This window comes from Protopterus annectens, chromosome 8.part0 (genome assembly GCF_019279795.1).
Source record: "Protopterus annectens isolate FY-2018-M chromosome 8.part0, PAN1.0, whole genome shotgun sequence".
NCBI lineage: Eukaryota > Metazoa > Chordata > Ceratodontiformes > Protopteridae > Protopterus > Protopterus annectens.
The window spans coordinates 1,040,794,587-1,040,821,653 of record NC_056741.1 but is presented as its reverse complement, the minus strand read 5'-3'; the positions used below and the strand labels follow the sequence as shown (position 1 = coordinate 1,040,821,653).

Below are 27,067 nucleotides of genomic sequence, written 5' to 3'. Positions count from 1 at the left end.
GATGGGCTAGGGCGCCCATGGGAATCTCCCCCGGAGCTGGAGTGAGAGAGAAGAATTTTCTGCACTTCGCGTTCAGCGGGGTTGCAAAAAGGTCGCAACAAGGAGTTCCCCATCTGCTGAAGATCTGAGTTGCCATTGCATCGTTCAGAGACCACTCGTGAGGAGAGAGAATAGTTCTGCTTAGTCTGTCGGCTATCACGTTGGATTTTCCAGGGATATGATTCGCTACCAGAAAACATCTGGTCGCTACTGCCCATTCCCAAACTCTCATGGCCTCTCTGCAAAGGGGGTAGGATCTGGTCCCTCCCTGTTTGTTCAGATACCAGACTACTGACATGTTGTCGGACTGAATGGCGATTACGCCCTGAGGGAGGTAATCGTGGAGGGCTTGTAGAGATAGAAGCACCGCCCTCATTTCTAGAATGTTGATGTGAAGGAGACTCTCGTCGGGATGCCAATTGCCTTGGACTGACCTGCCCAGGAAATGCCCCCCCCCCCACCCAGTCTGGGAGGCGTCCGTCGTCAATGTGGCCATAGGAGGAGGTGGAACAAAGGGTCACCCCTGATCCAGATTGGAGGACACCAGCCACCAGCGGAGGTCCCGTTTGCAGGTTTCCGTGATCCGTATGAGGTGACAGAGGGAGAGCCTGAAAAGACTACTGGGTCGATAGGAGCCACTGGAGGATTCTCATATGCAATCTTGCTAAGGGGACTAGGAGAACAGTGGCCGACATGGAGCCTAATAGCTGCAGGACCTTCCTGGCTGGGGCTTTGGATTTGAGACGCAAGGCTCGGACTTGAGCCTGTACAGTCTGTATCCTTTCTGTAGGAAGATAGACCCGCATTTGGTTTGAGTCTATCTCTACTCCGATGAACCCTATGCACTGAGATGGCAGCAACACAGACTTTGGCCAACTGAAGGTGATTCCAAGGGAAGTGCCTAGTGATATGGTGGCTGCTAGGTTCTGCAATAGTAGACGCCTGGAGGTGGCAGTCAGGAGCCAGTCGTCCAGATACGGAAACACCTGGAATCCTAGACTCCTCAGGTGAGCAGTCACGACCGCCAAACATTTGGTGAACACCCTGGGGGCTGTGGTGAGACCAAAGGGAGTGCGCAGAACTGAAAATGACTGTCTCCCAGGCTGAAGCGCAAATGTCTCCTGGACGCATGATCTATCAGGATGTGATAATAGGCGTCCTTGAGATCTACGGAGCACATCCAAACACCTTTCTCCAGCAGTGGGAGAATGGATTGTAAGGTGACCATTCGGAACTTGGACTTCTTGACTGAACGATTTAGGTTGCTGAGATCCAAAATGGGCCTCAAGTCCCCGGTCTTTTTTGGCACCAAAGAGAATCTTGAGTAAGTCCCTAATCCGATCTGGTCTGCGGGGACCGGTTGGATGACTCCTTTTTGAAGCAGCTTTGAGATTTCGAAGGCTGCGATTTCCTGTTGACTGGGTGGCGGGTCCGGGATTTTCCTGGACGGCGGAGGGGTGTGTGAAAAGGGGATGGCGTAACCTCCGGCGATGATTCGAAGCACCCATCGGTCCTGAGTGATACCCTCCCAGGCTTTTAGGTGCCTCGAAAAACGACCCCCGACTGGCTCCGGAGCTGCACAGTCGGGCAATCCTTCAGGGACTGTGGAAGGCTGAAGAGCCACGAAAGGACTCGTGGTCTCCAGTGTTGCGGGGGCCTCTGCCGCCTCTAGGACGGCGTCTTCCAGAAAAATTTCCCCCTCCTCTGCCTCTAGAAGGGGGAATCGCCCTGCTGTGAGGGATAAGACTTCTGTGATTTACGGAACCACATTTTCCCTCCTCTTTTAGCCTTAGGGTAAGGCCGAAAGGGAGTGGAAAACCGTGCCCCTACGGCAGTCAAAGTCTTACCTTCTTGCTCACAGCGGGTCAATGTGTCCTTTACCTTGGGTCCAAACAAAGAGGACCCATCAAAGGGAGCGTCGGCAAAGGAAGACTTAAAGGCTTCCGCAAAATGACACAGGCGGGGCCAGGCTTGCCTCCGTAGAGCAACACCCGTACCCGCCGCTCTACTCGCCCCCTCGGCTGCATATGAAATGAGCCTCATGGACGAGTTTGATATCGATGACAGAGTAGCCAACTGAGAGCCAACCATCTGGGCCAGCTGCTCAGGTAGGTTACCCAAGAGGGTATCTGAAAGCTCCTTGATCAGATCCCTCTGAAATCTAGTGAAGTGTGTCAAATAGTTCAGGGACCTTAAAGTAAAGGCCGCTGAACTGAGGGTGCGCTTCCCATACCGGTCCATGCTCCTAGACTCCTTATTAGGAGGATGGACAGACGTCGAAGCCTCTGCTACATCTTGTTGGGTAGCAGATGCCACCACCAGGGCATCTACAGCCACACCTTTGGTCAGAAACTCCTTCTCTGGGGGTGCCGATAAGAATTTATTTGGGTGAGCTGACACCGGTTCCACAGAGTCTGGATGCTCCCACGCCCTTCGACAGATCAAATCTAGGAGCTCGTCGAAGGGCGGAGATACCCAGGAGGTAGAGGGCTGAGCCCCGAAGGCCTTGAGGAACACCGACTCGTCAGCGGAAGGGGGTTTGGAATGCCAGCCGCCTCGTTGTTTGAGGGCTTCCAAGATGTCTGCAAAGGAGACATCATCTGAGGACGACTTAGGGGACCCCTCCGCATCATCAAGATCAGTGTCCGACGTGAGAGACTCATCGGGGGAGTCGACGTGCTTCCTCTTGCACAGTCTTTTCCTTGGGGGTCCTCCGAAGAAGCTTCAGAGGGACCTCCAGGAGGGGGGGAAACCCCACTGGGGGTGACCTCAGGCCCCGGGGCTCCGCTGTCTAGCGACAGGGGGACTACCAAAGACCCAGTCTCCGTGTGTAGGGAAGGTGCCGGTGAGACCGTGGAGGTAGCCAAAGAAGATTTGGCCAAAGCACTCCTCATGGCCCTGAAGGCCGGACCGCCAGAGTCCTGGGAAGGTCCAACCCCCAGGGCCACAACAGTAGACGGTACCCCCGCAGCCGACACACCGAGAGGAAGGCTCGGAACCGGAAACATCGGTCCCGAAGCGTCCCCCCCCGGGGCCGACCGAGGAGGTCCGTGTACCGAACTCTGACTCGAGAGCCGGGGTTGGAGTACGGGTCGGAGCCGACCCGAAAACCTCCATCGGCTCCACCAGCACCGGCTCCAACGGTGCCGAGGCTGTTGGAGGAGGAACCAGAACTACAGGGTGGGCCATCGGCTCCGAAGCCGAATGGGCTGGAGCCGAAACTAATTTCTGGAATACAGGAGACTGAAACAGTCTTAGGAGCACCCTGTCGATGTCCGAATCCGACATCTTGGAAGATCGGGAGGAGACCGACCGGGTCTGAACCGACTTCTCCATCGGCTCCGAAGGACTGGGGGACCGGCTCAGAATAGACTCGATCAGTATTGGTGCCGAGGGAGATTCCATAGCAATTTCCCTCGGTGCCGAAGAGGGCTTCGGCGCCGAAGGGGAAGAGTTTGAGCCGGCAACCCTCATCGGCTCCAAAATCAGTGGAGCCGATGAAGGTGACCCGCCTCTCAAAGCCCCAGCCATCGGCTCCGGAACCAGAGGAGTCGAGGCTGGAGGCATCGAGGCAGACCGTTCCGCCCTCGGCTCCGAAGTCCGTGGAGCCGATGGAAAAGCCTGCCTAGATTTCTTAGTGGTCGGTTCCGACGGGCTGGTCGGAGCCGACGATTTCTTTTTCTTAGCTGGAGAGGAAGAGGAAGATAAGGCCTCTTCGAAGGAGGGTTTGATAAGCCCTTTTAAGATCAATTTATTCTTCCTCTCTTGGAGGACCCTGGAGGAAAAAGCGTGACACACGCTGCAAGACTCCTGAAGGTGTTTGGCGCCTAAACAGTACACGCATAAGGAGTGATCGTCCGTGATGGACATTTTGTAGCTGCATCTCGTGCACTTCTTAAATCCTGAGGGTCTATGCTCCTTAGACATAATGCCTGTAGACTACTCACTATAACAGAGAAAAACACAATGTATGTAACTCAGCACAAAGATTTTTCACAATAATAAAAAAACTTTTTTTTTTTTTTTTAACGAGAGCGAAAGCCCAAGAAACTTAAACAAATACAAATACACCAAACAGAGGGCCAAGAACCCTCTAACTCAAACAGGTACTTGACCTCTCCGAAATAACAAGAAGACTGACTAAAGAACTAGGGGAAGGCCCCTCTAACTTAAACGGAAACCTTACCCTGTCCAGTCACACAAATTTACCACAAAAAATTCACTAAAACACACTTATACACAACGATAGCTGTTAAAACAGCTTTTGGGTAAAGATTAAAGAATTTCCTGACAGAAAAACTTTCAGAAGAAAAGTACTTAGCTCAGCCAAGTTCGAGACCACGTCCTAGCTTGTAAGCGGCAAACGAGATCTGGGGAAGTAGTGGTGGTGCATCCTGGGATATAAAATAGCTCAGCCAATAAGAGGCTTCGCTCTATAGCATAGCGTGCCGAGTCGGAGCCGAGGATCGGCTCCGAACCCATCAGTACAGAATGTAGGCGAGATAGGATCACATAACATCTATCGGACAGTCTAGCCACCACTGGATATGGGTTCTGCAAATTGGCACGAGGGACACTGGAAAGTTTATGAGTTGGCATTTCACTGACCACTGAACCAGTGAGAGCCCCTTGTAAAACTGTCCTATAAAACCTGGCAAGAGGAAACAAAGTAATGGTGGTTGCCACTGAGCAGAGAAGACGTATAACAGACCTGGTAGTTTCTGCAGAGAGTGTACAGCCGCCTGTTGATGAAGGGTGAGAATCCTGCATTCCAGTAAACTGTTTATCTATAACTTGGTATCCAGATGGGTTCCAGTAATCTGGCTACCTGTAACTTTGTATCCATATGGGCTCCAGTAAATCATCATTTAAACTGGTTAAATCTTCATGTTGACAATTATTCCTAGCACTAAGAAAAAGTTGGAGCAAGGAGTCCCTGGCTTGAATAAAGCAATTCCTGCTGGGGTGGTTATAAGTCAGTCGGGAGAGACAAGGCAAAACTTGGAACCCCTGCAGCCTAAGATGAACTGAAACCATTGCTATACACTTGGTGACAACCAGGGGGCTGTGGTGAGACCAAAGTGCAGAGCTTTGAATTGGAAGTGATGGGACCTTAGCCAAAAATGGAGAAACCTCCTGGAGCACCTGTCCATTTTTGTATGATGGAATACACCCTGGAAGTCTATCACACACATCCAATAATCCTCCCTCAACAATGGTAGGATGGACTGTATTGTGGCTATCCAGAATTTTATCTCTTCTATGTACTGGTTCAAGTAGCGGAGGTCCAGAATGCGTCTGAGGCCCCATTTTTCTTTGACACCAAAAAGAACCTTGAGCAGACTCCTGATCTATGTTGGCCTCATCAGACCACTTCAATGGCACGTTTACCTAGCAGCAGCTTTTTTTTTTTTTTTTTTTTTTTTTTAACTTTCCGTGTTGCTGCTTAGAGTCGAGTTTGTGGCACATTGGGAAATTTTCATGAATAATAAGACTGAGAAGTAAAGGGTAACAGGGGCTGGAGGTAAAGAGTCAGGGGTCAGACTAGACTCCGAGAACACATCATCTACAATGTCTAACACAGGTGGAATAGCTAGAGGCCTGTGTTGAGGTAGTAAAAGGAAGTCTCTGAGCCCTTTCTTAGATTCTGAAAAATCTTGGCTCTCCCAATGGAAGTGTTCCCTCATGGTATGCAAGGTTTCCCCAAAAGAGTAGTCCTCAGGAGGAGAAGCTGAAGGAATTGACTCTTCAGCATCAGAATCCTCATAGGGGGGAAAGAGAATATTCCTGATCAGAAGAGGAATCAGAAGAAATGGAAACCTGATCTGAAGATTCATAGTCTGTCTCTTGCCTAGGCCTTTTATCCGGAGGGTGATGGGAACCCCTGATCAAGGTAATTAAGTCTTCAGCCATTTTGAGCATCTGTTTTTCTGGGCATGGAGGCCTGTCCTTGTGGCTGCTGAACTTGTTTCTTTGCCTTTAAAGGTGTTTTAGCCTTTGTCTTTTAAGTCGGTTTAATATATAATTGTTTGGGTCTGAATACACACTCAGAAGCCGATGCCTGCTCAATGGCTCCGGACCCATCTAAGGGAAAGTGGCCTACGACTCTAAAGTAGCGGGCGTCAGGGGCTGCGAAAGCGCCTCACTGAGGACTGGCGAACCGGTGACTTGCTTAGGAGAAGCTTCGTCATCGGTTTTGGGCCTCGGTTGCCTGTCTTTTTCTTTGTGCTTTTTGTGAACTCCGGTAGTCGGATGGCTATCCGACGACATTGTATAATTAAATCTTCGCCCAAAACAGCTTAATGCAAAATTGTACTGACGCTTAATAGTGCGTTGGTTAAATTTAACACAAAACCGACAACTAGCAACATCGTGGTCAGGGCCTAGGCAAGGAATACAATAAGAATGAAAGTCCTTATGAGGTATTTGCTTCCCACAAGAAATACAATTATTAACTTTTTCTGATATTGGTCTGGAGCAAGAAAAAAGTTTCCCCAACGGGGTACTTGGCTTTTAATGAAGACTTTGGATCTGAAACTCGAACGCGAAAATCTCAGGAGTCGGCCGACCGGCACTTGCGAACTGCTTCTGCTTTGGGCACTGCGCGACAAGAAAGACTGAATAAAATGGCGTCGGCTGCATCTTTTATACCCCTGACGTCAGGGACGAGGCAACAGCAACCGACGCAAGACCCAAGACTTTGGAATTCAGGCCGACTGAGGGCAACCTGCCAGCAGGATAACCCAAATGTAATGACTGCAACAGTGAAACACGAAGAACATCAGCCAAGCCCTTGATACCAAAGGGGATGGGTATGGCATCCACCTCTCTCTCTATTTCTTCAGGAAGGCCACATCATCCATTCTCAGTCAAGATCTGCTGCACTTTCTAAAGGACTCGAAGAATTATAGATAAGAGGTTGAAGGGGGATTAGATATCAAATTGAGGGGAGGGAGATCTGACTGAGATTATTACAGGATGCTGCACAAAAAGTGCTGATGATGAAGAGGGTTTGTCTACTACAAGTCAAAAAGCAGTCGCCTTCCACAAGATTTTCCAGAGTCTAAATCTCTTCCCCTGACTTTTTCGTTACCTCTGTTCTTTACTAAATTTTTTTCCTCTTTGCAGGGCTTTTCCCCTTGAAGGATTGTGGGAAACTAACCCTTTAAGAAAGTAATTCTCTCTCCTGTCAGAGATGGAACAAGGGAAAACATCCTGCAAACAGCAGTCAGTGGACAGATGTTGTTCTGGCTCCAGGCACATCAAGCAGTGTTCATGGGTGTCCTGGGGTGGGATCTTGTGACCACATTTGGTGCATTTCTTGAAACTCTTCTGATGATCCATACTGCTCCACTACAAAAAGTAAGAGACGTACACAGTAAAAACACCAGCATTAAACAAACCAACTACAATGACGATACATGGAGTCTGTGACAATAACGGAGTACTAACAGAAAATGAGAGGGAGGGAACTACAAAGAGTCTGTAGAAATCCCTTCTACTCACTATGAGAAAACAAAGCTTTTTTTTAAATGGAAGTAAAAGGAAAGCAACAATTATCATGCTGTTCAAAGTAGATGAAAATTAAAAATATTTCAGAAAAAAATGTAGAAATATCAAGAAAGTAATGGCTGAAGCATTTAGCTGTAGCCAAGATCCATCCGATCAGGAAGATGGCAAATGAGATTCAAACAGGATTATGGGAAGGAGAAGTTTAAAGGAGATTGAAACTTGAGAACTAGTGCAGCTGGATCGGATACAACAGGCCAAAGATTCATAAGATGGATCAGATGAGGAGGATCTATAAAGACATGTGAACTTTAAACTTGTTCTGTCCTAGTGTACGTTCATCGTTTATATCATTTGTAATAAAAATAAAAACTGCACTATTGTATCTTTACAATACTTTTGAAACCATATGAGACCAAATGAAATGATTACAGCACTGAGATAACATGGAGGGAGGAGCAATAAGACTCCCTACATCTATAAATGTAAAGAAAGCATTTGATTCACAAATGGGAACTCCAGCCTAATTCATCCCTTGTCAACCAAAGGAGAAAGGAAACAAAGGAGACAAACACCAGACACAAATTCTGAAATGTTGCCAACAAAGAATAGAGAAAAAACAGGAGCTCAACAGGGAACAGAGGTTCCTGCAAGCATATCTGTCAGTTCACACTCACTAAAGGGACAGGAGAAAGGAGGGAGGGAAGGTCAAGGAAGAATGAAAAAGGACAGCACAGGAAGTTATGTTAAGTACACTTTATCTGATGTTATTTTAATTTTTCATTGACATGTAGGTCAACCTTATGTGGCCATCATGGAAAGATATTCCGGAGCACTGCAGAACCAAAAGCAGTTCTATTTTTAGACACAATGCCCAGTTTGTAGTGGGAAATGAAGGTGTCAGAATTAGACCACAAGGCAGTTGAACAAATGTCATCAACTGAAACTTTAACCCAAAAAAGTTGAGAAGTTGCCACTGACCTATTAGAATGAGCTCTGACTTGCTGAGGTGAAGAAACAACTTTGGATTCACAAACAAAATGCAGTCCCTTAACCATTTAGCTAAGGTGGTCTTGGCAACTGGTTTACCTTTTTGACAACCAAAAAAGATATGAAAAGCTGGTCGGCTTTTCTGAAAGATTTAGTTCTGTCTAGATACAAGCACAACTGTCTGTGTTATTCCATCAGATAAACAGCATATTCTCCTTTATTTTGGAAATTAAGAAAAAAAAAGACCAGTAAGTTGATAGACTGATTTATATTGTTGTCAGTGGCAACTTTGGGTAGAAAGGATGGATATCATGCGTTCCGGCCCCAAAATCCGGACAATACCAAGAAAGGAGGGGGGGTATCCATATTCATCAAGGACACCCACACCTCAAGACTGGTGGCAACGCACGATGCATCGGAGACCATCCAGGTGCAATTAACCATAGGCAAGACTGCTCTGCAAATTGTAGCATGTTACAGGCCACCCTCACAAACTCAGGAAACTCACATGGCCTTCCTGAAAACACTAGAGGGGATAAATGTATCACCAAACACCATCATACTAGGTGACTTCAATTACCCTAATATAGACTGGGAACACTACTCAAGCCCAAACACCCTAGCCCAAAAGTTCCTGGAATTCATAAACTCAAATGCCATGGAACAACTAGTCACCATCCCCACAAGAGGAGATAACATACTTGATCTCATCATCACGAACATGGGAGCACAATGTTCAACACCGAAGTATACCCCTCACTGGTGAGATCAGATCACAAACTAATCTCGCTGGAGGTCCTCATCCCACCCCACCTGAAATAAAAAGACCACAGTAAAGAACTTCTCAAAAGCCGACTTCACACTTCTAAAGACTAGTGTGGTCTCCTTTCAGGCCCCGAGGGCGGAAAACAATACTCAAGCCGCTGAATCACTTACAAACGCCTTCTACCAGCACCTGCAGGACTGCATGGATAAGGCAATCCCAAGCAAAACAAAGACTCTTTGTACCAAAGGCAAGCATCCAGTCTGGTGGACCCCAGCCATAAACAAACTCTACAACAAAAGGAGGAAGCTACTACAAGATAGAGCAAAATCCTTAAAAGGTAAGACACCCTTGATCACTATAAGTAAAAACTAAGAGCTCTCATAAAATCATCCAAAGCAAATTTGAGAGAAAAATAGCTAAAGACTCAAAAGACAATCATAAGGCCTTCTTTAGCTATGTTAGAAACCTAGGAGGAAACTCCCAGATATGCTCAGAACTAGTTCAAAATGATGTGAAGATTACTGATCCTGCAGACATTGCCAACATACTGGCTGACAGGTTCAGTGCAAACTTCTCCCCCCCAAAGGAGAGATATCTATACCAAATGAGTGCAGCCCCCAAACATCTCCAGCGCCCAAGTGAGAACTGCTCTCCAAAGCAAAACACAGCATCCATGGGACCCGATGGTGTCCCCGGCTGTGTGCTCCACGAACTCAATGAGGAATTAAACCCACAGCTAGGACAGCTGTTTAATCAAAGTCTTACCTCTGGATACGCCCAGGAGTGGCGCACTGCAACTGTGGTCCCACTTCACAAAGGCGGTGCCTCCACAGACCCTGGAAATTACCGCCCATTAGCTTGACAAGCCTTATCTGCAAAGCCATGGAGAGGATCATAATGGACCTCATAAATAAAGACATAGGGAATTTGCAGACTTTGGATCCAACCCAGTTTGGCTTTGTCAAAGGCAGATCATGCCTTTTAAACTTGGTTGACTTTTGAAACAGTCACCAAAGCCATTGATGAGGGAAAGGCAGTCCATACAGCCTACCTCGATCTGGCTAAGGCCTTCGATACAATACCCCACTCGGGTATCATTGAAAAACTCATCAGCTTAAATGTTAACCCATACATCACAAGATGGGTTGCAAACTGGCTGAGTGACAGAACCCACAGGGTCAGAGTTGCTGGCGCCATGTCAGACTCAAAGCCTGTCACAAGTGGTGTCCCACAGGGCTCAGTCCTGGGCCCACTCTTGTTTGGCATCTACTTTTCCAAGTACAAGCAAACACAGGAGGGTTATGGCTGACAAAGTTTGCAGATGACTGCAAACTCCATAGTAGAAAACACATCTGACACAGATATCCTTCAGAAGGGTCTCACAGAAACGGATAACTGGTGCCAGAGCCACGCCTAAAGTTAAATGCCAAAAATGCATAGTCATACCCTTCGGGAAAAACAAGGTTACCCCTAGCTACCAAATAGGTGGCAATCCACTGAGCACAGAAGAAGTTATCAGGGACCTGGGGACCCAGGTTGATAGTAGTCTGTCATTCGACACCCATGTAGCTAAAGTAGTTAGGAAGTCCTTCTACATTGCCCACCTTATCATGAAGGGATTCTCATCTAGATCAAGGGAGGTCATAGTCTCCCTTTACTCATCACTCATCAGACCAATGATTGAGTACAATGCCCCATTCGAATGTATCTTACTCGACACTTGTAGCAGCTGGAGAGGCCACAAACGTACCTCACCAAATGGATAAAGGGTCTCAAAGATCTGTCCTATGCTGCCCGATTGAAAGAACTCCAGCTCTATTCAGTTGCTCAGAGGTGACCTTTGCCTAACATACAAGGCCATGTCAAACCCAGATTTGATGAATATGCTTCACCTCAAAAATCTAGATCCATCAGAGCCACAAGGGCGGAGACTTAAACCTCGACACGGCTATTAATAGGACGTGCTGGAGGGATAGATTCATCACCCAAAGACTCCCTATGCTGTGGAACAAAATCCCGGTACATGTGAGGCAGAGCACCTCGCTGGCCTTGTTCAAGAGAAATCTTGACCAATGGATGGGAGATCGCAGATATACCCCAGGAATTACCTCAGTGTCACTGCTCGACAGAGGCACAGCAAAATAATGGGTATAGTTCCCCATACTAAAGGGGTGGCGAACAATGGGCTAGGCTTATAAATGCCCTCGGGCAGATAGCCTAGTATGAACCTATGAACCTATTAGTACGCAATGTCACGCTGTCCTTGTGAAAAATTAAGTAAGGTTATTTAGAGGACAGAGCTTGCAATTCAGATACTCGTCTTGCAGAAGTGACAGCAACTAGAAAAACAGTCTGCCATAAGAATTTCAAAACTACTTTGGCTGAGGGTTCAAAAACAGGATGTACCAGAGCCTGTAAAATCATAGTTAGATCCTAAGGAAGTGTTGGAGCTTTTAACAGGAGAATAAATAAAGTCCCCCTAAGAAAAGCCTTGCACAATTTTTTGAGGCCAAAGATGATGCATTTTCTCCAATAAGAACATTTGAAATGGCTGCCAATTGCACTTTTACAGTGGAATGACTGGCCTCCTCATAGAAAATATGAGCAAGGAAATCTAGGACTGCTGGAACAGGAGGAGTGAAAGGATCTAATTTCTGCTGTTTAGCCCAAATGGAAAATCTTTTCCGTTTGCTCTTGTAAATTCTTCTAATTGAAGATTTGTGGAAGAAGATCAGAATGCTTCACACTGGGGATGAAAGCCTGGCAGATCTAGCCATCACTGGAATTGGAGAACCCATGTGGTTAGTTTCAGACTTGGGAGACTGGGATAAATTTGCCCTGATGGATGGGACAGCAGATCTAGATGTGGTTTGAACGTCCACTGAGGGCAAATCAGAGGAGACCAAAGGGAGGTGAACCAGAATTTACCGAGGCCACAAAGAAGTAGTGAAGATAACTATGCTCAACAACCTGGAAGCTTTCTGAAGAAACTTGAGGATCAAGAGCAGAGCAGGAAAGGCATGAAGTAATCCAGGATCCAAGCATGAACCACAGCATCCCTGGGTGACTGTCCAGTGGGTGGGTGGGTGGGTGGGTGGGGGGCATTCAAGGCGAAGAACCTGCTGCACTTGTTGTGGGGACCTGCAGAGAGATCACAGCAAGGTTGACCCCATTTGTGGAAGATCATGATCACCACTAACTGATTCAGAGACCACAGATGAGGCATCAGTAAGACTCTGCTGGGCTTGTCCTCTAGAATGCTGCGCTCCCCCAGAATGTGCACTAGAATCAGAAAGTGGTGGGCAGAGATCGCTCACTGCCACACTCTCACTGCTTCGCATCACAGGGAGTAAGGGTCTGATTCCCCCTTGTTTGCTGATGCACCAAACTACCGACATGCTGTCCGTTCGTATCGCAATAGTCCCCGGAGGAAGGACGTTGTGAAACTCCTGCAACACTAAAAGGACCACTCTCATCTCTGGGACACTGATATGCCCCCCCCTACCTCCACTTCACCTGGGAGGCACCCACGGTCAACGTGGCTTTTGGGGGAGGATGAACAAAGGGGCACATCCTTGAAGAAACTTCGGGAAGTGAAGTCACCAAAGGAGAGAATCCTTGCACACTCATGACAGTTAGCTGAGGGGGTGTTAAAGAATGGAACACTGGACAGCTAAGGCCCACTGCAGAACTCTCATGTTTAGGTATGCTGTTGGTAACGGAGTTATTGTGGCAACCATGGAACCCAGAGACCTGAGTACTAGTTTGGCTGCAGGAACCGGGATTACCAAAATTTGTCTGACATGTAGTCTTAGATATGAAATCCTGTCCAGCATAAGGAAGGCCAAGGTATTGGTCATATCCAAATGAGCTCCTATGAAATCTATGCTCTGAACTGGCTGAAGCTGAGACTTTTGCATATTGATTGTTATGCCCAAGGTAGGAGCTAGTTGTAACAGGCAGCCCCTGGCTCGGGTGAGTAAATGCCTGAAGTAGTTAGGAGTCAGTCTTCTAGGCACGGAAAAATGTAGAATCCTTGCAGTCCGAGATGAGCTGCAACTACAGCCATGCATTTGGTGAACACCCTGAGGGTCTGTGGTGAGACCAAAGGGAAACCCTCTGAACTGAAAACAAATGGCTCCCAGCCTGAAGCACAGATACCTTCTGGAGCACCTGTCCATCTTGATGTGGTAGTATGCATCCTTCAGGTCTGAGCTCATCTAGTTACCACTTTCAAAAGAGGTAGAATGGACTGGACTATGACCATCCTGAACTTTGTTTTTTACCGACTTGTTCAGGGATGTCAGATCCAAGATGGACCTGAGGTCTCCTGTCTTTTTTGGTCCTAAAAAGAATCTTGAGTAAATGCCTGATCTCATATGATCTGGTGGGACCTTCTGGATAACTCTTTTTTGGAGCGGCTTTGACATCTCCAACTCCGCAGCCTTTCTCTGATTAGATGGAACAGCCGGGAGGGAAGTTTTTGGTTTGGGGAGTTTTGAAAAGGGAATGTAATATCCTCTGGATATGATCCTTTGCACCCACCGATCTTTTGTGATGGCCTGCCAGGCTTCTGGGTGCAAGAATAAGCACCCCCAACTGCCTCCAGAGAAGTACTGCATGAGAACCTCTCAGGAGCACTGAAAGGGCCCATCTAAGATAGAATCCTGAGAACCTTGATTTTGTGGACCCCTCTGCCGCATGGGTGGTGTCTACTATTGTAACCATTTCCCCCTCTGCTTCTGGGGGAATATTCTCCCTGAGACTCCTGAAAAGGACCCTGAGATTTCCTGAATCACAATCCCTCCCCGCTGATTCCTGGAAAAGGATCTCTGGGGGATAGAAAAATGGCTTCTGATGGCAGACAGGGTCTTTCCATCTTTCTCACTACAGGAGAGTCTGCAACAGTGGGCCCAAATAAAGATGATCCGTCAAAAGGGATATTGACGAAAGACACCCTGAAAAGTTCCATGAAGTCACAGCCACATCCTGGCATGGCACCTAATGGAAATGCTGGAACCGGCAGCCCTTGAGATAACCTCTACTGCATGGGAGAGTAACCTCATGGACACACTGGAAATTGACTGTAGAGTGGCCAGTCTGGAGGAGAAGGATTTCCTCTCCTCATCAGACATGGATTCATGGACAGAGCTAGACAGTTATTTGATTAAATCCCTCTGTAGCCTAGCAAAACTGGAAAAGTAGTTTAAGGCTCGTAATGTGAAGGTAGACGAGGCATAAACTCTCTTACTGAATCTGTCCATAGCCTTAGGCTCCCTGACAGAGCGACGGACAAAGGAGTTTCTTGGGCCAGCTCCTTCTTGGTGGCTGCTACAACAATCATGGCATCTACTGGGATTCCTTTAGTCCAATGGGGTCAGTCAGAGGAAGCACTGAGGATTTTGTCTGTATGCTTGGAGATAGGTTTTACCTTGACACCAGTTTGATGAGTGCATCAGCAGGGGGGACACCAAAGATGCAGACAGGCTGGACCCAAAAGCCTTCAAGAACATGGTTTCCTCTGGGTAGGGCTTTGGGAAGACCACCACCTCTCTGGCACAGGATTTCCAAGATGTCTCCAAAGAAGACATCCTCGGGTGGAGATCTGGAAGACCCTTCCCCTTCCTTGAAATCGGTGCCTTCTGTGACGGATTCCTCTGGGAAATACAGGTGCCTCATTTTCCACCTTCTCTTCTGGGGAATCTCCTTAGTTGGGTGTTCCTGTGAGACGTCAGAAGATCGGGGTTCCCATGGCAGAAGTACATGCAGACTTTGCTGGGTTGGCTCTCCCGAAGAGGGGGCAGAGGTGAGGTCTCAAACAGTCTCCAAGGGGGGGTGAAAAGTAAAACTGAAAGGGTGGGAGCGGAGGATCTCCTGGGCATGGAGAGGACCCTCTCCACTATCTCAAAAGCAGAATGGACCTGAGAGGCTGAAGACCATCCTCCCGGAGATTAAACCACTGGGACAGAGGATTCCTGAACTCCCCCTGCCCTCTGCTCCGACAGGGAAGCCGGGGCCGAGCTGTCGAACCCAAATGCTCCCAGGGAAAGTGGCGGCTCTGAAAACTTCTAAATTGAGGACAACCCCTTGGAGCCAAAGTCGAGGCTTCGGCTCTGACAGCTGCTCAGCCCTGACACAGTTGGGATCAAGCAAGTCAGGGAAGGTGCCGGGGTCGAAGTGAGATCCAATATCGGCTCCGTCATCCCGGCTCTTGTGGCATTTGGATCAGAGGACTCCAAAGCAGCAGGTCAGATTGGGGAAGGAACCAAAGGTCTAAAGGGTGTCTGTCTGCCCATGGTCCTGGTAGGGGACGGGACTGGTAAGACCCACATCTGGATCTGCGTTTGAAGGAACTGCCTCATCAATCTGTTCACCTCTGATTCCAAAAGTCTGTGGGAAGACCTGACAGAAGATGCTGTAGAAGGTGGTCTGGACAAAATCCTCTGAGATCTCTCTTTACGAGGTGAACCTGTGGTAGGAGGAGGAGGAAGCTCTGAAGGCAAAGGAGCTTGGGGCCAAGGAGAGGATTGGGCGGACTTACTCTGATCCGAGGGTCTGGGATCAGATGCCTTAATAGCCTTGGCTGGAGGCTCGTCCAAATACGAGGAAGCCTATTTCCTCTGGAACATTTTCTGAGTTCCCTGTCTTCTCTATTTTTCTTTTTTTTGGAAGGGGGTTGAGCCCCTGAAGAACAACAACCTGCAGATGGGGCTGAAGGAGGTAAAAGGCCCTTCAAAATAAGTTTGTTTCACCTGTTGGCCAACTCTCTTTAATGAAACCCCTATCAGATGGAACAGGAAGCTAGAGGTGAGCAGGCCCGAGACAATATACACCCCTCCCTGTGGGCATCAGATAAGTGGAATCTTGTGCCCCAGAGGAAGTGCATTTTTTTGAAACAAAGGTTTCTCAAATATCCTACAACACTAGTGAAAAAAAAGAAAAGAAAAGGCGGAGAGAGAGAAAAAGGGAAGAAGCCCAATTCCTACCAAGGATATTCCAGCAGATGCAAAACAACTAAACTAATACTTTTTTTTTTTATGCAGAACACACAGAGTTGGAAGGTAGGGTAGAGTGTAAGGGAGACTACATCAATACATAAAAAAAAACCACTTAGTTTAACACAAAAGAAAGTTTTCTCCCAAGGAGCTCAAGCCAGTGGACCTTGATTCTTCTCTTAAGAGCGGCAAATGAGCTCTGAGGAAATCAGGGGGAGCGAGGCATTATGGGTAGGGGAGGAGCTCAAGGTTGGGAGCCTAAGCTTTTGAAAGCGGCAGAGTTGGGTCTAATGTCTGACCTCAAAACCACAGGTCGAGGAAGAATGAAAATGACATCAGATTTAATATTAGGCGATACAGGTCAGCATACTTTTAACTTTATACACAACTATGATGGATTAACTGAAGGTCTTTTCTGCCTAGCCGAGGAGAAAACATCCCTAATCCTACTATACTAACACAATTTTGCAAGTAACAAACTAGTAGCACTACAACTGTTTGCAAGCAGCAGCAATATTTTACTCCATGAGGTTATTCTGAAAATTGAGACAATGTTGTGGATCTGCTGCTGTAGTCTACTTCCAAGTTTCAAACCTGTAACCTTTTGCTTCTAGCCAGTAAAAAAAAAATACAGCTGCATGAGTAACTCACCATAACAACAAATGTTTAAAATAGGAGACAACTGTGTTGCAGTGTTATTCCTTACACATGCAAATTACTGAAGGAAAAGATAGTACAGTTGTGTACACTTACCATAAATGTAGATGTTTGAGTCTATTCACTGTTGCAGTCATCACATTTGGGTTATCTCTGCTTGCAGTAGCCCTCAGTCGGCCTGATTAACAAAGTCTTGGGTCCTGCATCAGTTGCTGTCTCTTCTTCTGTGACGTCAGGGGTATAAAACATGCAGCCGATGCCATTACACCAGATGTCAGGTGCCCACCTAATGGGAAGCATAAATATATATATATATATATATATATATATATATATATATATACACACACACACACACACACACACACACACACACACACACAAGGTTATACCTCCAATAAAAAAGCAAATACATCAAAAAGCTTTTAAGCATAGTAAAGGAGAGTAGAGGTATAGCCAAAAGAAGTCAGGGGGCTGGAGGGAGGGTAACCAGGACTGCAACAGTGAATACACTCAAACATCTACATTTATGGTAAGTGTACACAACTGTACTATGTTCTTCGTGTTTCACTGTTGCAGTCATCACATTTGGGTAGATTCCCACAGCTAAGGATAGGAGGAAGAATTTTAGATAGCATTAGGACCAGCTATAAGGCCCTGCAAGTCTGCAATGACAAAGCCAGCTCTGGCAAATGGTAATGCTTGGTGAAAGTATGTACAGAACACCAGACAGCAGCTTCTAGGATGTCCCTGGTAGGGACGCCTCTGAGAAAGGCTGTAGAGGTAGATGCAGCCCTGGTTGAGTGGGGTCTGATCCCCTGTGGGATAGGTTTTCCATGGTGCTTATAGCAGAAATGCAATGGCCTATCCATTTGGAAATGGTTTGTTTTGAAATAGCCTTCTCCTCTGCCCCTGCAGCAAATGCCACCAGCAGTTGTTCAGATTTCCTTTGAGGTTTAGTCCTGTCCAAGTAAAATCTAAGTTGTTTGTGCACATCTAAGGAGTGCATTTCCCTTTGTTCTGTGGATTAGGAAAAAAGGTTGGCAAATGAATGGACTGATTTAAGAGCCACAGTGGATACCACCTTGGGCATGGAGGGATTGGTTCTGAGGGACACCCTGTCCACATGAAAGATGATGAAAGGCTCCACTGCCATAAGGGCCTGTAATTCAGATACTCTTCTTGCTGAAGTGATTGCTAAAAGGAAAGCTGTTTACCAAGAAAGACATTTTAAATCTGCAGTAGCAGTTGGCTCGAAAGGAGGAAGAGTGAGTTTCTCCAATACAAAGTTAAGGTCCCAGGCTGGAGTTAGAGCTCTCCTGGGTTGTCTTAAATGTTTGGCCCCTCTGAGGAACTGCTTGAGCAGTGGATGAGAAAAGAGGGTGGTTCTGTGTTATAATGAGCTGAAATGGCTGAGGCGTGAATTTTGATGGAGGAGAAAGACAGACCCTTGTGAAGCATCTCAGTTAGGAATTGTAAAATCTGAGGTAAATTGGGCACTGCTGTGCTCATCTCTTGAGATTGGTTCCAGGCACAGAATCTTTTCCATTTGTCAGCATAAGATTTTCTAGTCCTAGGCCTCCTTGCCTTTAAAATGATATCCATCACTGGTTTACTGAGGGTTGGCAAAAGGGAAATTAGCCAGGCTGCTAGGTTCAGTGTTTGAAGCTGAGGGTGCAGAATCTGGTTCTCCTGCTGAGACAATAGCGTAGGAGTCTGAGGCAGGTGCCATGGGGCCAACGGTGACACACTGCGCAAGAGGGGGTACCAGTGTTGGCGTGGCCAGTCTGGTGCAATCAAAATTGTCCTTGCTTTGTCTTGTTTGATCTTTAGTAGTACTTTGAAGAGCAGAGGCAGAGGAGGAAGGGCATAAACTGATAGGTTTTTCCAGCTGAAGGACAGAGCATCCACTTTCCAAGCTTGTTTGTGGGGAGTCCTTGTGCAAAATTTGCCCAACTGGTAGTTCTGGGGAGGCAAACGGGTCTATATCTGGGCTCCCACAAATGCTTGTCAACATGTTGAAAATCCTTGGTTCCAGTTTCCACTCGTGTGGATCCATGAGGTTTCTGCTTAGTTCGTCTGCTAGTGTATTTAGTTTTCCTGGCAGGAATTGAGTTTGAAGAAGCACTTGGTAGCTCAGGGCTGTGTTCCACAATGCCATGGCTAGTCTGCAGAGGGGGTAAGAATGTGTACGCCCCTGCTTGTTTATGTACCACATAACAGTGGTGTTGTCCGTCTTTACCATTAATTGTCCTGGAAGAATGTGGTCCTTGAAGGCTGTCAGAGCATTCTGTACAGTTAACATTTCTTTTTGATTGATATGCAGGTGCATTTGACTTGGGTTCCATTTGCCTTGAATACACTTCCCTGCTAGGTGAGCCCCCCCATGCATAGTCTGATGCGTCTGTTGTTAGGGTTTGGGTGGTAGGGGGTAGTATGAATGGAATCCCTTGTTTTGGTGGCAGGCCCCTGCCCACCAAAGGAACTCTAGGCGTAGGCAAGGTATGATAGGAATCACTGCTTCTAGATCCTGAGAATGTTGACACCATAGGCTTTTTAGATACCATTGTAGTTTCCTCATATGCAGTCTTGCATATGGAATTAGAAGAATGCAGGAACCCCAAGGCTTGTAGTATTTGCCTTGCAGATATAGCAGGGTTCTTGTGGCCACTTGTTTGAAGTAGGCTGTCAAATGAATTTGTTTCTCTGGCGTAAGGAAAGGCATCTGGGAAGTTGTGTTCAAGATTGCTCCCAGGAATATAATTTGTTGACAGGGTACCAGGTGTGATTTCTTATCGTTTATGGTGTACCCCAGATAAGTTAGCATCGTTTGTACAAAGGCCAGAAGCTTCAAAAGTATGTCCTGGCTTTCTGCCTGAATTAGACAATCGTCCAGGTATGGGTATATTTGAATATTTCTTTGCCTGCAAAATGCAATGACTGGATCTAGGCACTTTGTGAATACCCTGGGCACAGTAGATAAGCCAAAGGGCAGTGCAGAGAACTGATAGTGCGTGTAGCCTGCTTTGAAGCGTAGGTATCTTCTGCAAAATTCCCTGATTGGGATGTGTAGGTATGCTTCCTTTAGATCTAGTGTTGCCAACCAGGCGTCTTTGCCTAGCATAGGGAACAACTGGTGAAGAGTCAGCATCTTGAATTTTGGAATCACCAAAAAGGTGTTTAAGGTAGACAGGTCCAGGATAGGATGCCATGAATTGTCTTTTCTCTTTTGAGTAGAAACCTTGTCCCTTTTCCTCTTCTGGTACCAAATAAATATCCCCCATGCTTAAGAGAAAAGATACTTGCTTTTGGGCCTCTGCCCACTGATTTGGGGAGTAGATCAGGCCACCCGCTTGGTGTTGGTAATGTGTGGAAGTGAAATCTGTATCCCTGGGACACTATATTTAAAACCCATTTGTCCTGGGTAATGAGTTCCCAGTTCTTTGCATGAAGAGCAATCTTTCCCCACAAAGAGAGTCAACTAAGAAGTGCTTGGCAGATTTAAAAAGAAGTCATTGAGACAGTTTACCATAGGGGGGAGTTTTATTACTCCCAGATTTGGAAGTGGATGACCCCCCACTGCTTAGTCCTGTGCGTACCCTGGGACTGAAGCCTGGGAACTCTGCTGGCTCTGGGTTTGGACTGAAGGGAAGGTAGTCCACACAGCCTATCTGGACCTTGCCAAGGCATTTGACAATACCCCACTCGGGCATCATAGATAAGCTATCCAGCTTAAATATAAACCCCTATGTCGCAAGATGGGTCGCAAACTGGCTCAAAGACAGAACCCACAGAGTGAGAGTTGCTGGAGCCATGTCAGACTCGAAACCGGTCACAAGTGGCGTCCCACAGGGTTCTGTCCTGGGACCACTCTTGTTCGGTATATACTTTTCCGAGGTACAGGCAAACGTGGGAGGACTATGGCTCACCAAGTTCGCAGACGACTGCAAACTGGGCACCATAATCAACTCTCCAGCTGACAGAAACATCCTTCAAAAAGGTCTCACAGAGACAGATAACTGGTGCCAGCGCCATGGTTTAAAGCTAAATGCCAAAAAATGTATAGTCATACCCTTTGGCAAAAACAATGTGCCCACAAATTACCACATAGGCGGAAACCCATTAAGTACAGAGAAAGTTATTAGGGACTTGGGGACCCAAGTTGATAGCAATGTCTCCTTTGAAAACCACATTGCCAAAGTGGTTAGAAAGACCTTCTACATAGCCCACCTCATCACTAAGGGTTTCACATCTAGATCAAGAGAGGTAATCGTGCCCCTTTATTCATCCCTCATCAGGCCCATCATAGAATACAATGCCCCTTTTGGGATGTACCTTACCCGACACCTGCAGCAATTAGAAAGACCCCAAAAGTATCTCACCAAGAGGATCAAGGGTCTCAAACAGATGCCGTATGCTGCTTGGTTAAAAAAGTTCCAGCTCTACTCAGTTGCATACCGCCTACTTCGAGGCGATCTATGCCCGACATACAAAGCTATGTCAAATCCAGAATTAATGGACATGCTCTACCTCAGTAAATCTAAATCCCTTAGAGCCAAACACGCTCGAGGGACTTGAACCTCAGCACAGAAATATATAGAACTTGCTGGAGGGACAGGTTCATAACCCAGAGGCTCCCTTCACTCTGGAATAGAATTCCAGTTCATGTGAGGCAGAGCACCTCACTGAATCTCTTCAAGAAGAATCTCGATAAGTGGATGGGGGATCGTAGGTTTGTCCCAGGGATTACTCCTGTGTCATTATTAGACAGAGGCACAGTAAACTAAACCTTAAAAAGGGCACAGTATACTCAAATCAAGGGGTGGCGTAAGCCATACAGAATCGGGCTAGGCTTATAATTGCCCCAGGGCAGATAGCCTAGTATGAACCTATGAACCTAAGAGAGAAGTGTTTGGCGGCTGTAGTGGGAAGTCATTGGGGCTGTTTTTTATAAGGTTGAGGCCTGTCTTCCCCTTCTTTCTGGGTTGAAGCACCCCATTGTCGAGGCCTGTAAGGATCTTGTGGTTGACCTCTGCCTCTTGGACGTCTGTATCTGCCCTTTTGAGGTCTGTCTGTAACTGGAAAGGACCAATTCTTTGTTGGCCAATTTCTACTAAATTGAGGAGGCTGAACCTGTAAGAAATCCTTCACCGTTTGCAGAGATTTTGCCTTATCCTCCATTTTCTTTAATACCTCTTCTGCCTTAACTCCAAATAAAACATCCTGCTGCAAAGGTGCATCCAATAATTTTCCTTTAACGTGATCTGGTAAAGTTTGCTCTTTTAACCAAGCATGTCTTCTAATGACAGACCCTGTAACTGCTGCTCTACAGGAGGCCTCTAATGAATCAAATCCACATTGCAAAGTATGTTTTCCCACTGGTTCAGCTGCATGCAATAAATCCTGCATTTCCTTATAATTAGGAAGATCTGAATTTGAAAGCATTTTTTGTTTCAACTGAGACATCAAATATTGCTGATATTTAAGCATGTGAAACTGGCAATTTAAGGCCCTCATTACTAAAGTTGCAGATGTATATACTTTCTTCTCCCATCTGTCTAATGCTCTGGAATCTCTGTCAGAGGGGACTGGATTTTTTGCTGTAGAGGCCTTTACCCCTTTGGGACCCGGGGAAACAGTTTCAGGGTCAGCAACAGGGCTTTTATAAAGAAATTTGTGAGAGTCAGGGACTCTGTAGTATCTGTCTGGCTTAACTGGAGCAGGAGGTAAAGAATCAGGATTTAAAATGGATTCAGAATACACATCATCATCCACAATATCTAACACTTTCAGAATAGCAAGGGGTCTGTTGTTGAGGTAATAAAAGAAAATCTCTGAGCCTTTTCTTGGATTCTGAATAATCCTGGCCCTCCCAATGGAAATGCTCCCTCATGGTATGTAAGGTTTCCCCAAAGGAGTAAAGGAGTAGTCCTCTGGGGGAGAGGCTGAAGGAATTAATTCCTCAGCATCAGAGTCCTCATAAGGGGATAAAGAGTATCCTTGGTCTGAGGACGAATCTGAAGAGATGGATACCTGGTCGAATGAGTCATAGTCTGCATCCTGTCTAGGCCTTTTATCAGGAGGAGGGTGGGACCCCCTGATCAGAGTAATTAAGTCTTCGGCCATTTTGAGCATTTCTTTCTTAGGCATGGAGGCCTGTCCTGGTGAATGTTGAAGTTGTTTCTTTGTTTTTAAAGGGGTTTTAGACTTAGCAGAAGATTTAATGGTTACCTGAGTAGGTCTGAAAACACCCTCTGAAGCTGCGGGTTGTTCAGCTACTCCGGATCCCTCTGAAGGGTTAGTCTCGGTAGGCCGTAAATCTGGTGTGTCCGAAGGCCCAGCCATCTCCACGTGGGAGTCAGAGGCAGCCTGTGGTTCCAAAGAAGCGGTCGCCAGGGGCTGTGAAGGCGTCTCGCTGAAAACCGGAGAACCGGCGACTGGCCTAGAAGAGGCTTCATCGTCAGTTTTGGGCCTCGGATGCCTGTCCTTGTCTTTGCACTTTTTGTGTATTCCGGTCGTCGGTAGTTCCGACGGCATGGTGTAATTGAATTTTCTGCCAAAATAATGTTGGGCAAAATCAAACCGACGTTTAATAGTGCGCTTGTTAAATCTAGCACAAAACCGACAACCTGTGACGTCGTGGTCTGGGCCTAGGCATGGGATACAATAAGAATGGAAATCCTTATGAGGTATTTGCTTCCCACAAGAAATACAGTTATTAACTTTTACTGACATCGGTCTGAGGAATGAAAAAATTTCCCCAACAGGGTACTTAGCTTTGTAGAAGACTTTGGTTCTGGATTCAGAATGAAAATTTCAGGAGTTGGCCGACCGGCAGTTGCGAACTGCTTTTGCTTCGGGCACCGCGCGGCAAGAAAGACTGAAGAAAATAGTGTCGGCTGCATCTTATATACCCCTGTCGCACTGAATAAGAAAAAACAGTCTCTTGCACCAAAGTCCTCTGTACGTAGCAAATCCACGAATATCCAAAAACAAGCAAACAGAGGACAACCACGTCGGTTAAAGTACCATAAAACTTTATTTCCACAGATGAAATAATTCCATGAAGATGATCTGATGAAGGGCATATGGCCTGAAAGCGCTCATCTGTGGAAATAAAGTTTTATGGTACTTTTACTGACATGGTTGTCCTCTGTTTGCCTGTCGCACTGACGTCAGGGAAGAAGCGACAGCAACCGACGCCAGGCCAAGATTTTGGAACTCTGGCCGACTGAGGGACCGCCTGACGGCAGGATAACCCAAGTGTAATGACTGCAGCAGTGTAACACGATGAACATCATCTGTAAATCTCATAGACAAGGAACAGCATGGCAGTGGTGATCCCCTATATGACAAACATAGCAGGTTACCCAAGCACTAGCTGCCCACTACCCTTCTCTTCAAAGCACGAAGAGACTGATGAGTTTTCAACACTTACCCTTCTACATCTACATTCTCCTCTTTCAAGGTGATCTCTGTTATCAGTGGCATAGTTGTAGAGCAGTAACGTATTATTGAGCCCTCGCACTTCCGTTTCTTCTGAACTTGTTTCTTCTTGTCAGCTTCTAGTCTTTCATAGTTTTCTAAAGCCAGCAAAAAACAACAAATAAGGACTTTTAAATCTTGTTCAGAGCTTCACAATGAAAAGCTTTTAAAAACATAGATGATACAAGATATTATAATTAGAAGCAGGAAAGATGGATGACACAAGACAGTTTGCTTTCGAGCTAAAAATTCCAAGGCCTAAATCTTGCCTAAACAAAACCCTCACCTGATGCCATGGCAAAGAATAACTTTTGTCAATATCTTCCACCTTTCACAACACTATAACTCATTATGCAGCAATTAAGCAGTGTTCAGACTTAAAACAATTAACATTCCGATACAAGATCGATGCTGGTGAAGTAGGCAAAAGGAGGAAGGCAATACTGGCACCAGTTGTCAACTGTTTTTAGGTTAAAAAAAAAACAACTCACTGTCATCCACAGCACACTGAAAACAAAGGGCTGATTTAATTCCACCTAACTACTTCCATGACTCTCATATTTCCCCTCTAGATAATCAGATACCTACACTCACCTGTCCAAAGCTAAGAATTACTATCAGTAGCTACTAACATGGCTTTGCAAATGTGACCAGGAATCCAGGTCAGCTAGTAGTGAGTAAGAATGAGCAGCTAGAAGTTTTCTTTAGAGGAAAGGGTAGGTTGGTGTACATCAGATTCCTAGATGTTATGGATAGATCAGTTCACCTGATGTTAAGGGAGGAGGCCACAGTAAGTGTGCAGAAAACAAAACAAATGAGATGACTTGAGCAATACCACATGAGAGTGAAATGGACCATGGTAAAAATCATTGCAGTGCTACAAAATGACAGCTGCTGTTAACCCACTAACTTAAAACTGCTTCCGAATGGAGAAATACTAAGAGGGGGCACTTGAGAGAAGTGATGTTTATATTACCATATATACACACACACATATACACAGATCTACTTTGGAAGCTCAAACTTTCAAAACTTCGAACTTCAAATGGTCAAGACCACAACATCGAAGTTCTGAAAGTTCGAAACTTCAGGGGAAAAAAAAGTAAAAAAATAAATAAATACATTTTCTTACATTTATGCAGGGGGGCAAGCCCCCTGCACCTCATACCCCCTGCAAATTAAATATACCAACTCCGAGATCGCACTACAGTGAAGAAAATGGTAGATTTCCCATTCTGCTTTGTACGGCATTCTCCATTTAAACCGAAGTTTCAAAACTTCGATCTTATGGTCTTGACCACATGAAGTTAGAAGTTTTGAAACGTTTCACTTCCAAAGTAGACCCATATACGTGCATATATAAATAAATATACAATACATATATATATACACAATTTCCACATACGTTTTTGTACTAACTACTACTACTAGTACTGCTGCATGGAACTTGATATGCCCACCCTGACTCCTTGAAAACAAATGCACGTACAATGTAAGCTTCTATAATGTAAGACGGGACTCGCTAAAATTAAAATGCGAACAAACAGAAAAAGAGAATCCCGTATTAAACCTTTTAAGTGGTCTGTACCACTAAAGTGAGGAATGAACCCTCCCTTCCCTGTTAATTTATATGCACATTCAAGTGTAAGGGGAAAACTCTAGCATACAGTAAACAAACCGCATGTAGTACCATCATTCACTCTTGCAGTTATGCATTTATGCAGGATCACAATTTTTTGATAGTTACCCCATTAGAAACATCACTGATACTAGAATGGGATTTTGGACTGGAAAGAACAGCATATTCAATCACAGACGTCCTTCCAAGTGTTTATGAGGTGGACTGGAGAAGAGTCAGAACTACCACCAGTGAAATTACAGACCTCAAGCTACACGGTTCTTAAGTTTGACTTCTGACTTCCAAGGTGCAGCACAGACACAAATTATTATTCCAGAGCTGAGCAGGAACTCTATATACTACTGGACCAATTCCTGACCTCATTTTATAATGTCTCTAGCTGTTTCTCGGTATCCTGCTAAAACTTCTTTTATTATCGCAGCTTCATACTGCTCATCTGTTTTAGGCCTTCTGTTTCTATGGTTTTCTCTAATTCTCAATGCCACTTCCCTATTATCCAACATTCTTCTCGAACTCCTATTTTCCTGCTATATTGCTCTGCATCCTTTGCAATATATCAGAGCTACCACAATCTTAGACATTCTTTTAAACTTGACTCAACCCATCTCTTCCTTTCAGGACTGCCTCACACATCAGATGATCCAGACCTCTGTTACATCCTGCAAAGAAACATTTCTTAGAGTCTGTGAATTTTCACTTACACAGCATTGCACAACATTAGTCCCTTCCTGCAGAAAAAAAAGTTATGTACTCACCATAACAGTCTATCTGTGTTGTCTATTTTTATTCCCCTGAAGAGTTGGAACAGTTTGATTTCGATCCAACTCTCGGATCTGTCTCTGCCATTATTTTAGCTCGTGGCCACTAAAAAGCTCTCAAGTTTCTCCCTTACCCATGATGCGCCAACACCTAACATGCCTCAGATCTTGTTTGCTGGTTGACATAATGCTAAGAAACATCATCATAATGTCCCTGGTAGAAGAAGCA

General features: G+C 45.9%; 1 protein-coding gene across 1 annotated transcript in view; it reads right to left on the bottom strand.

Annotated features, from left to right (window-relative positions):
* Nucleotides 1-27,067, bottom strand: part of VPS72 (vacuolar protein sorting 72 homolog) — a 512,443-nt gene that overhangs the window by 38,386 nt on the left and 446,990 nt on the right. Inside the window, exon 5 of the mRNA XM_044080520.1 lies at nt 24,395-24,539. Coding sequence (XP_043936455.1) covers nt 24,395-24,539 — 145 coding nt within the window. The remainder of the gene's footprint in view (nt 1-24,394; nt 24,540-27,067) is intronic.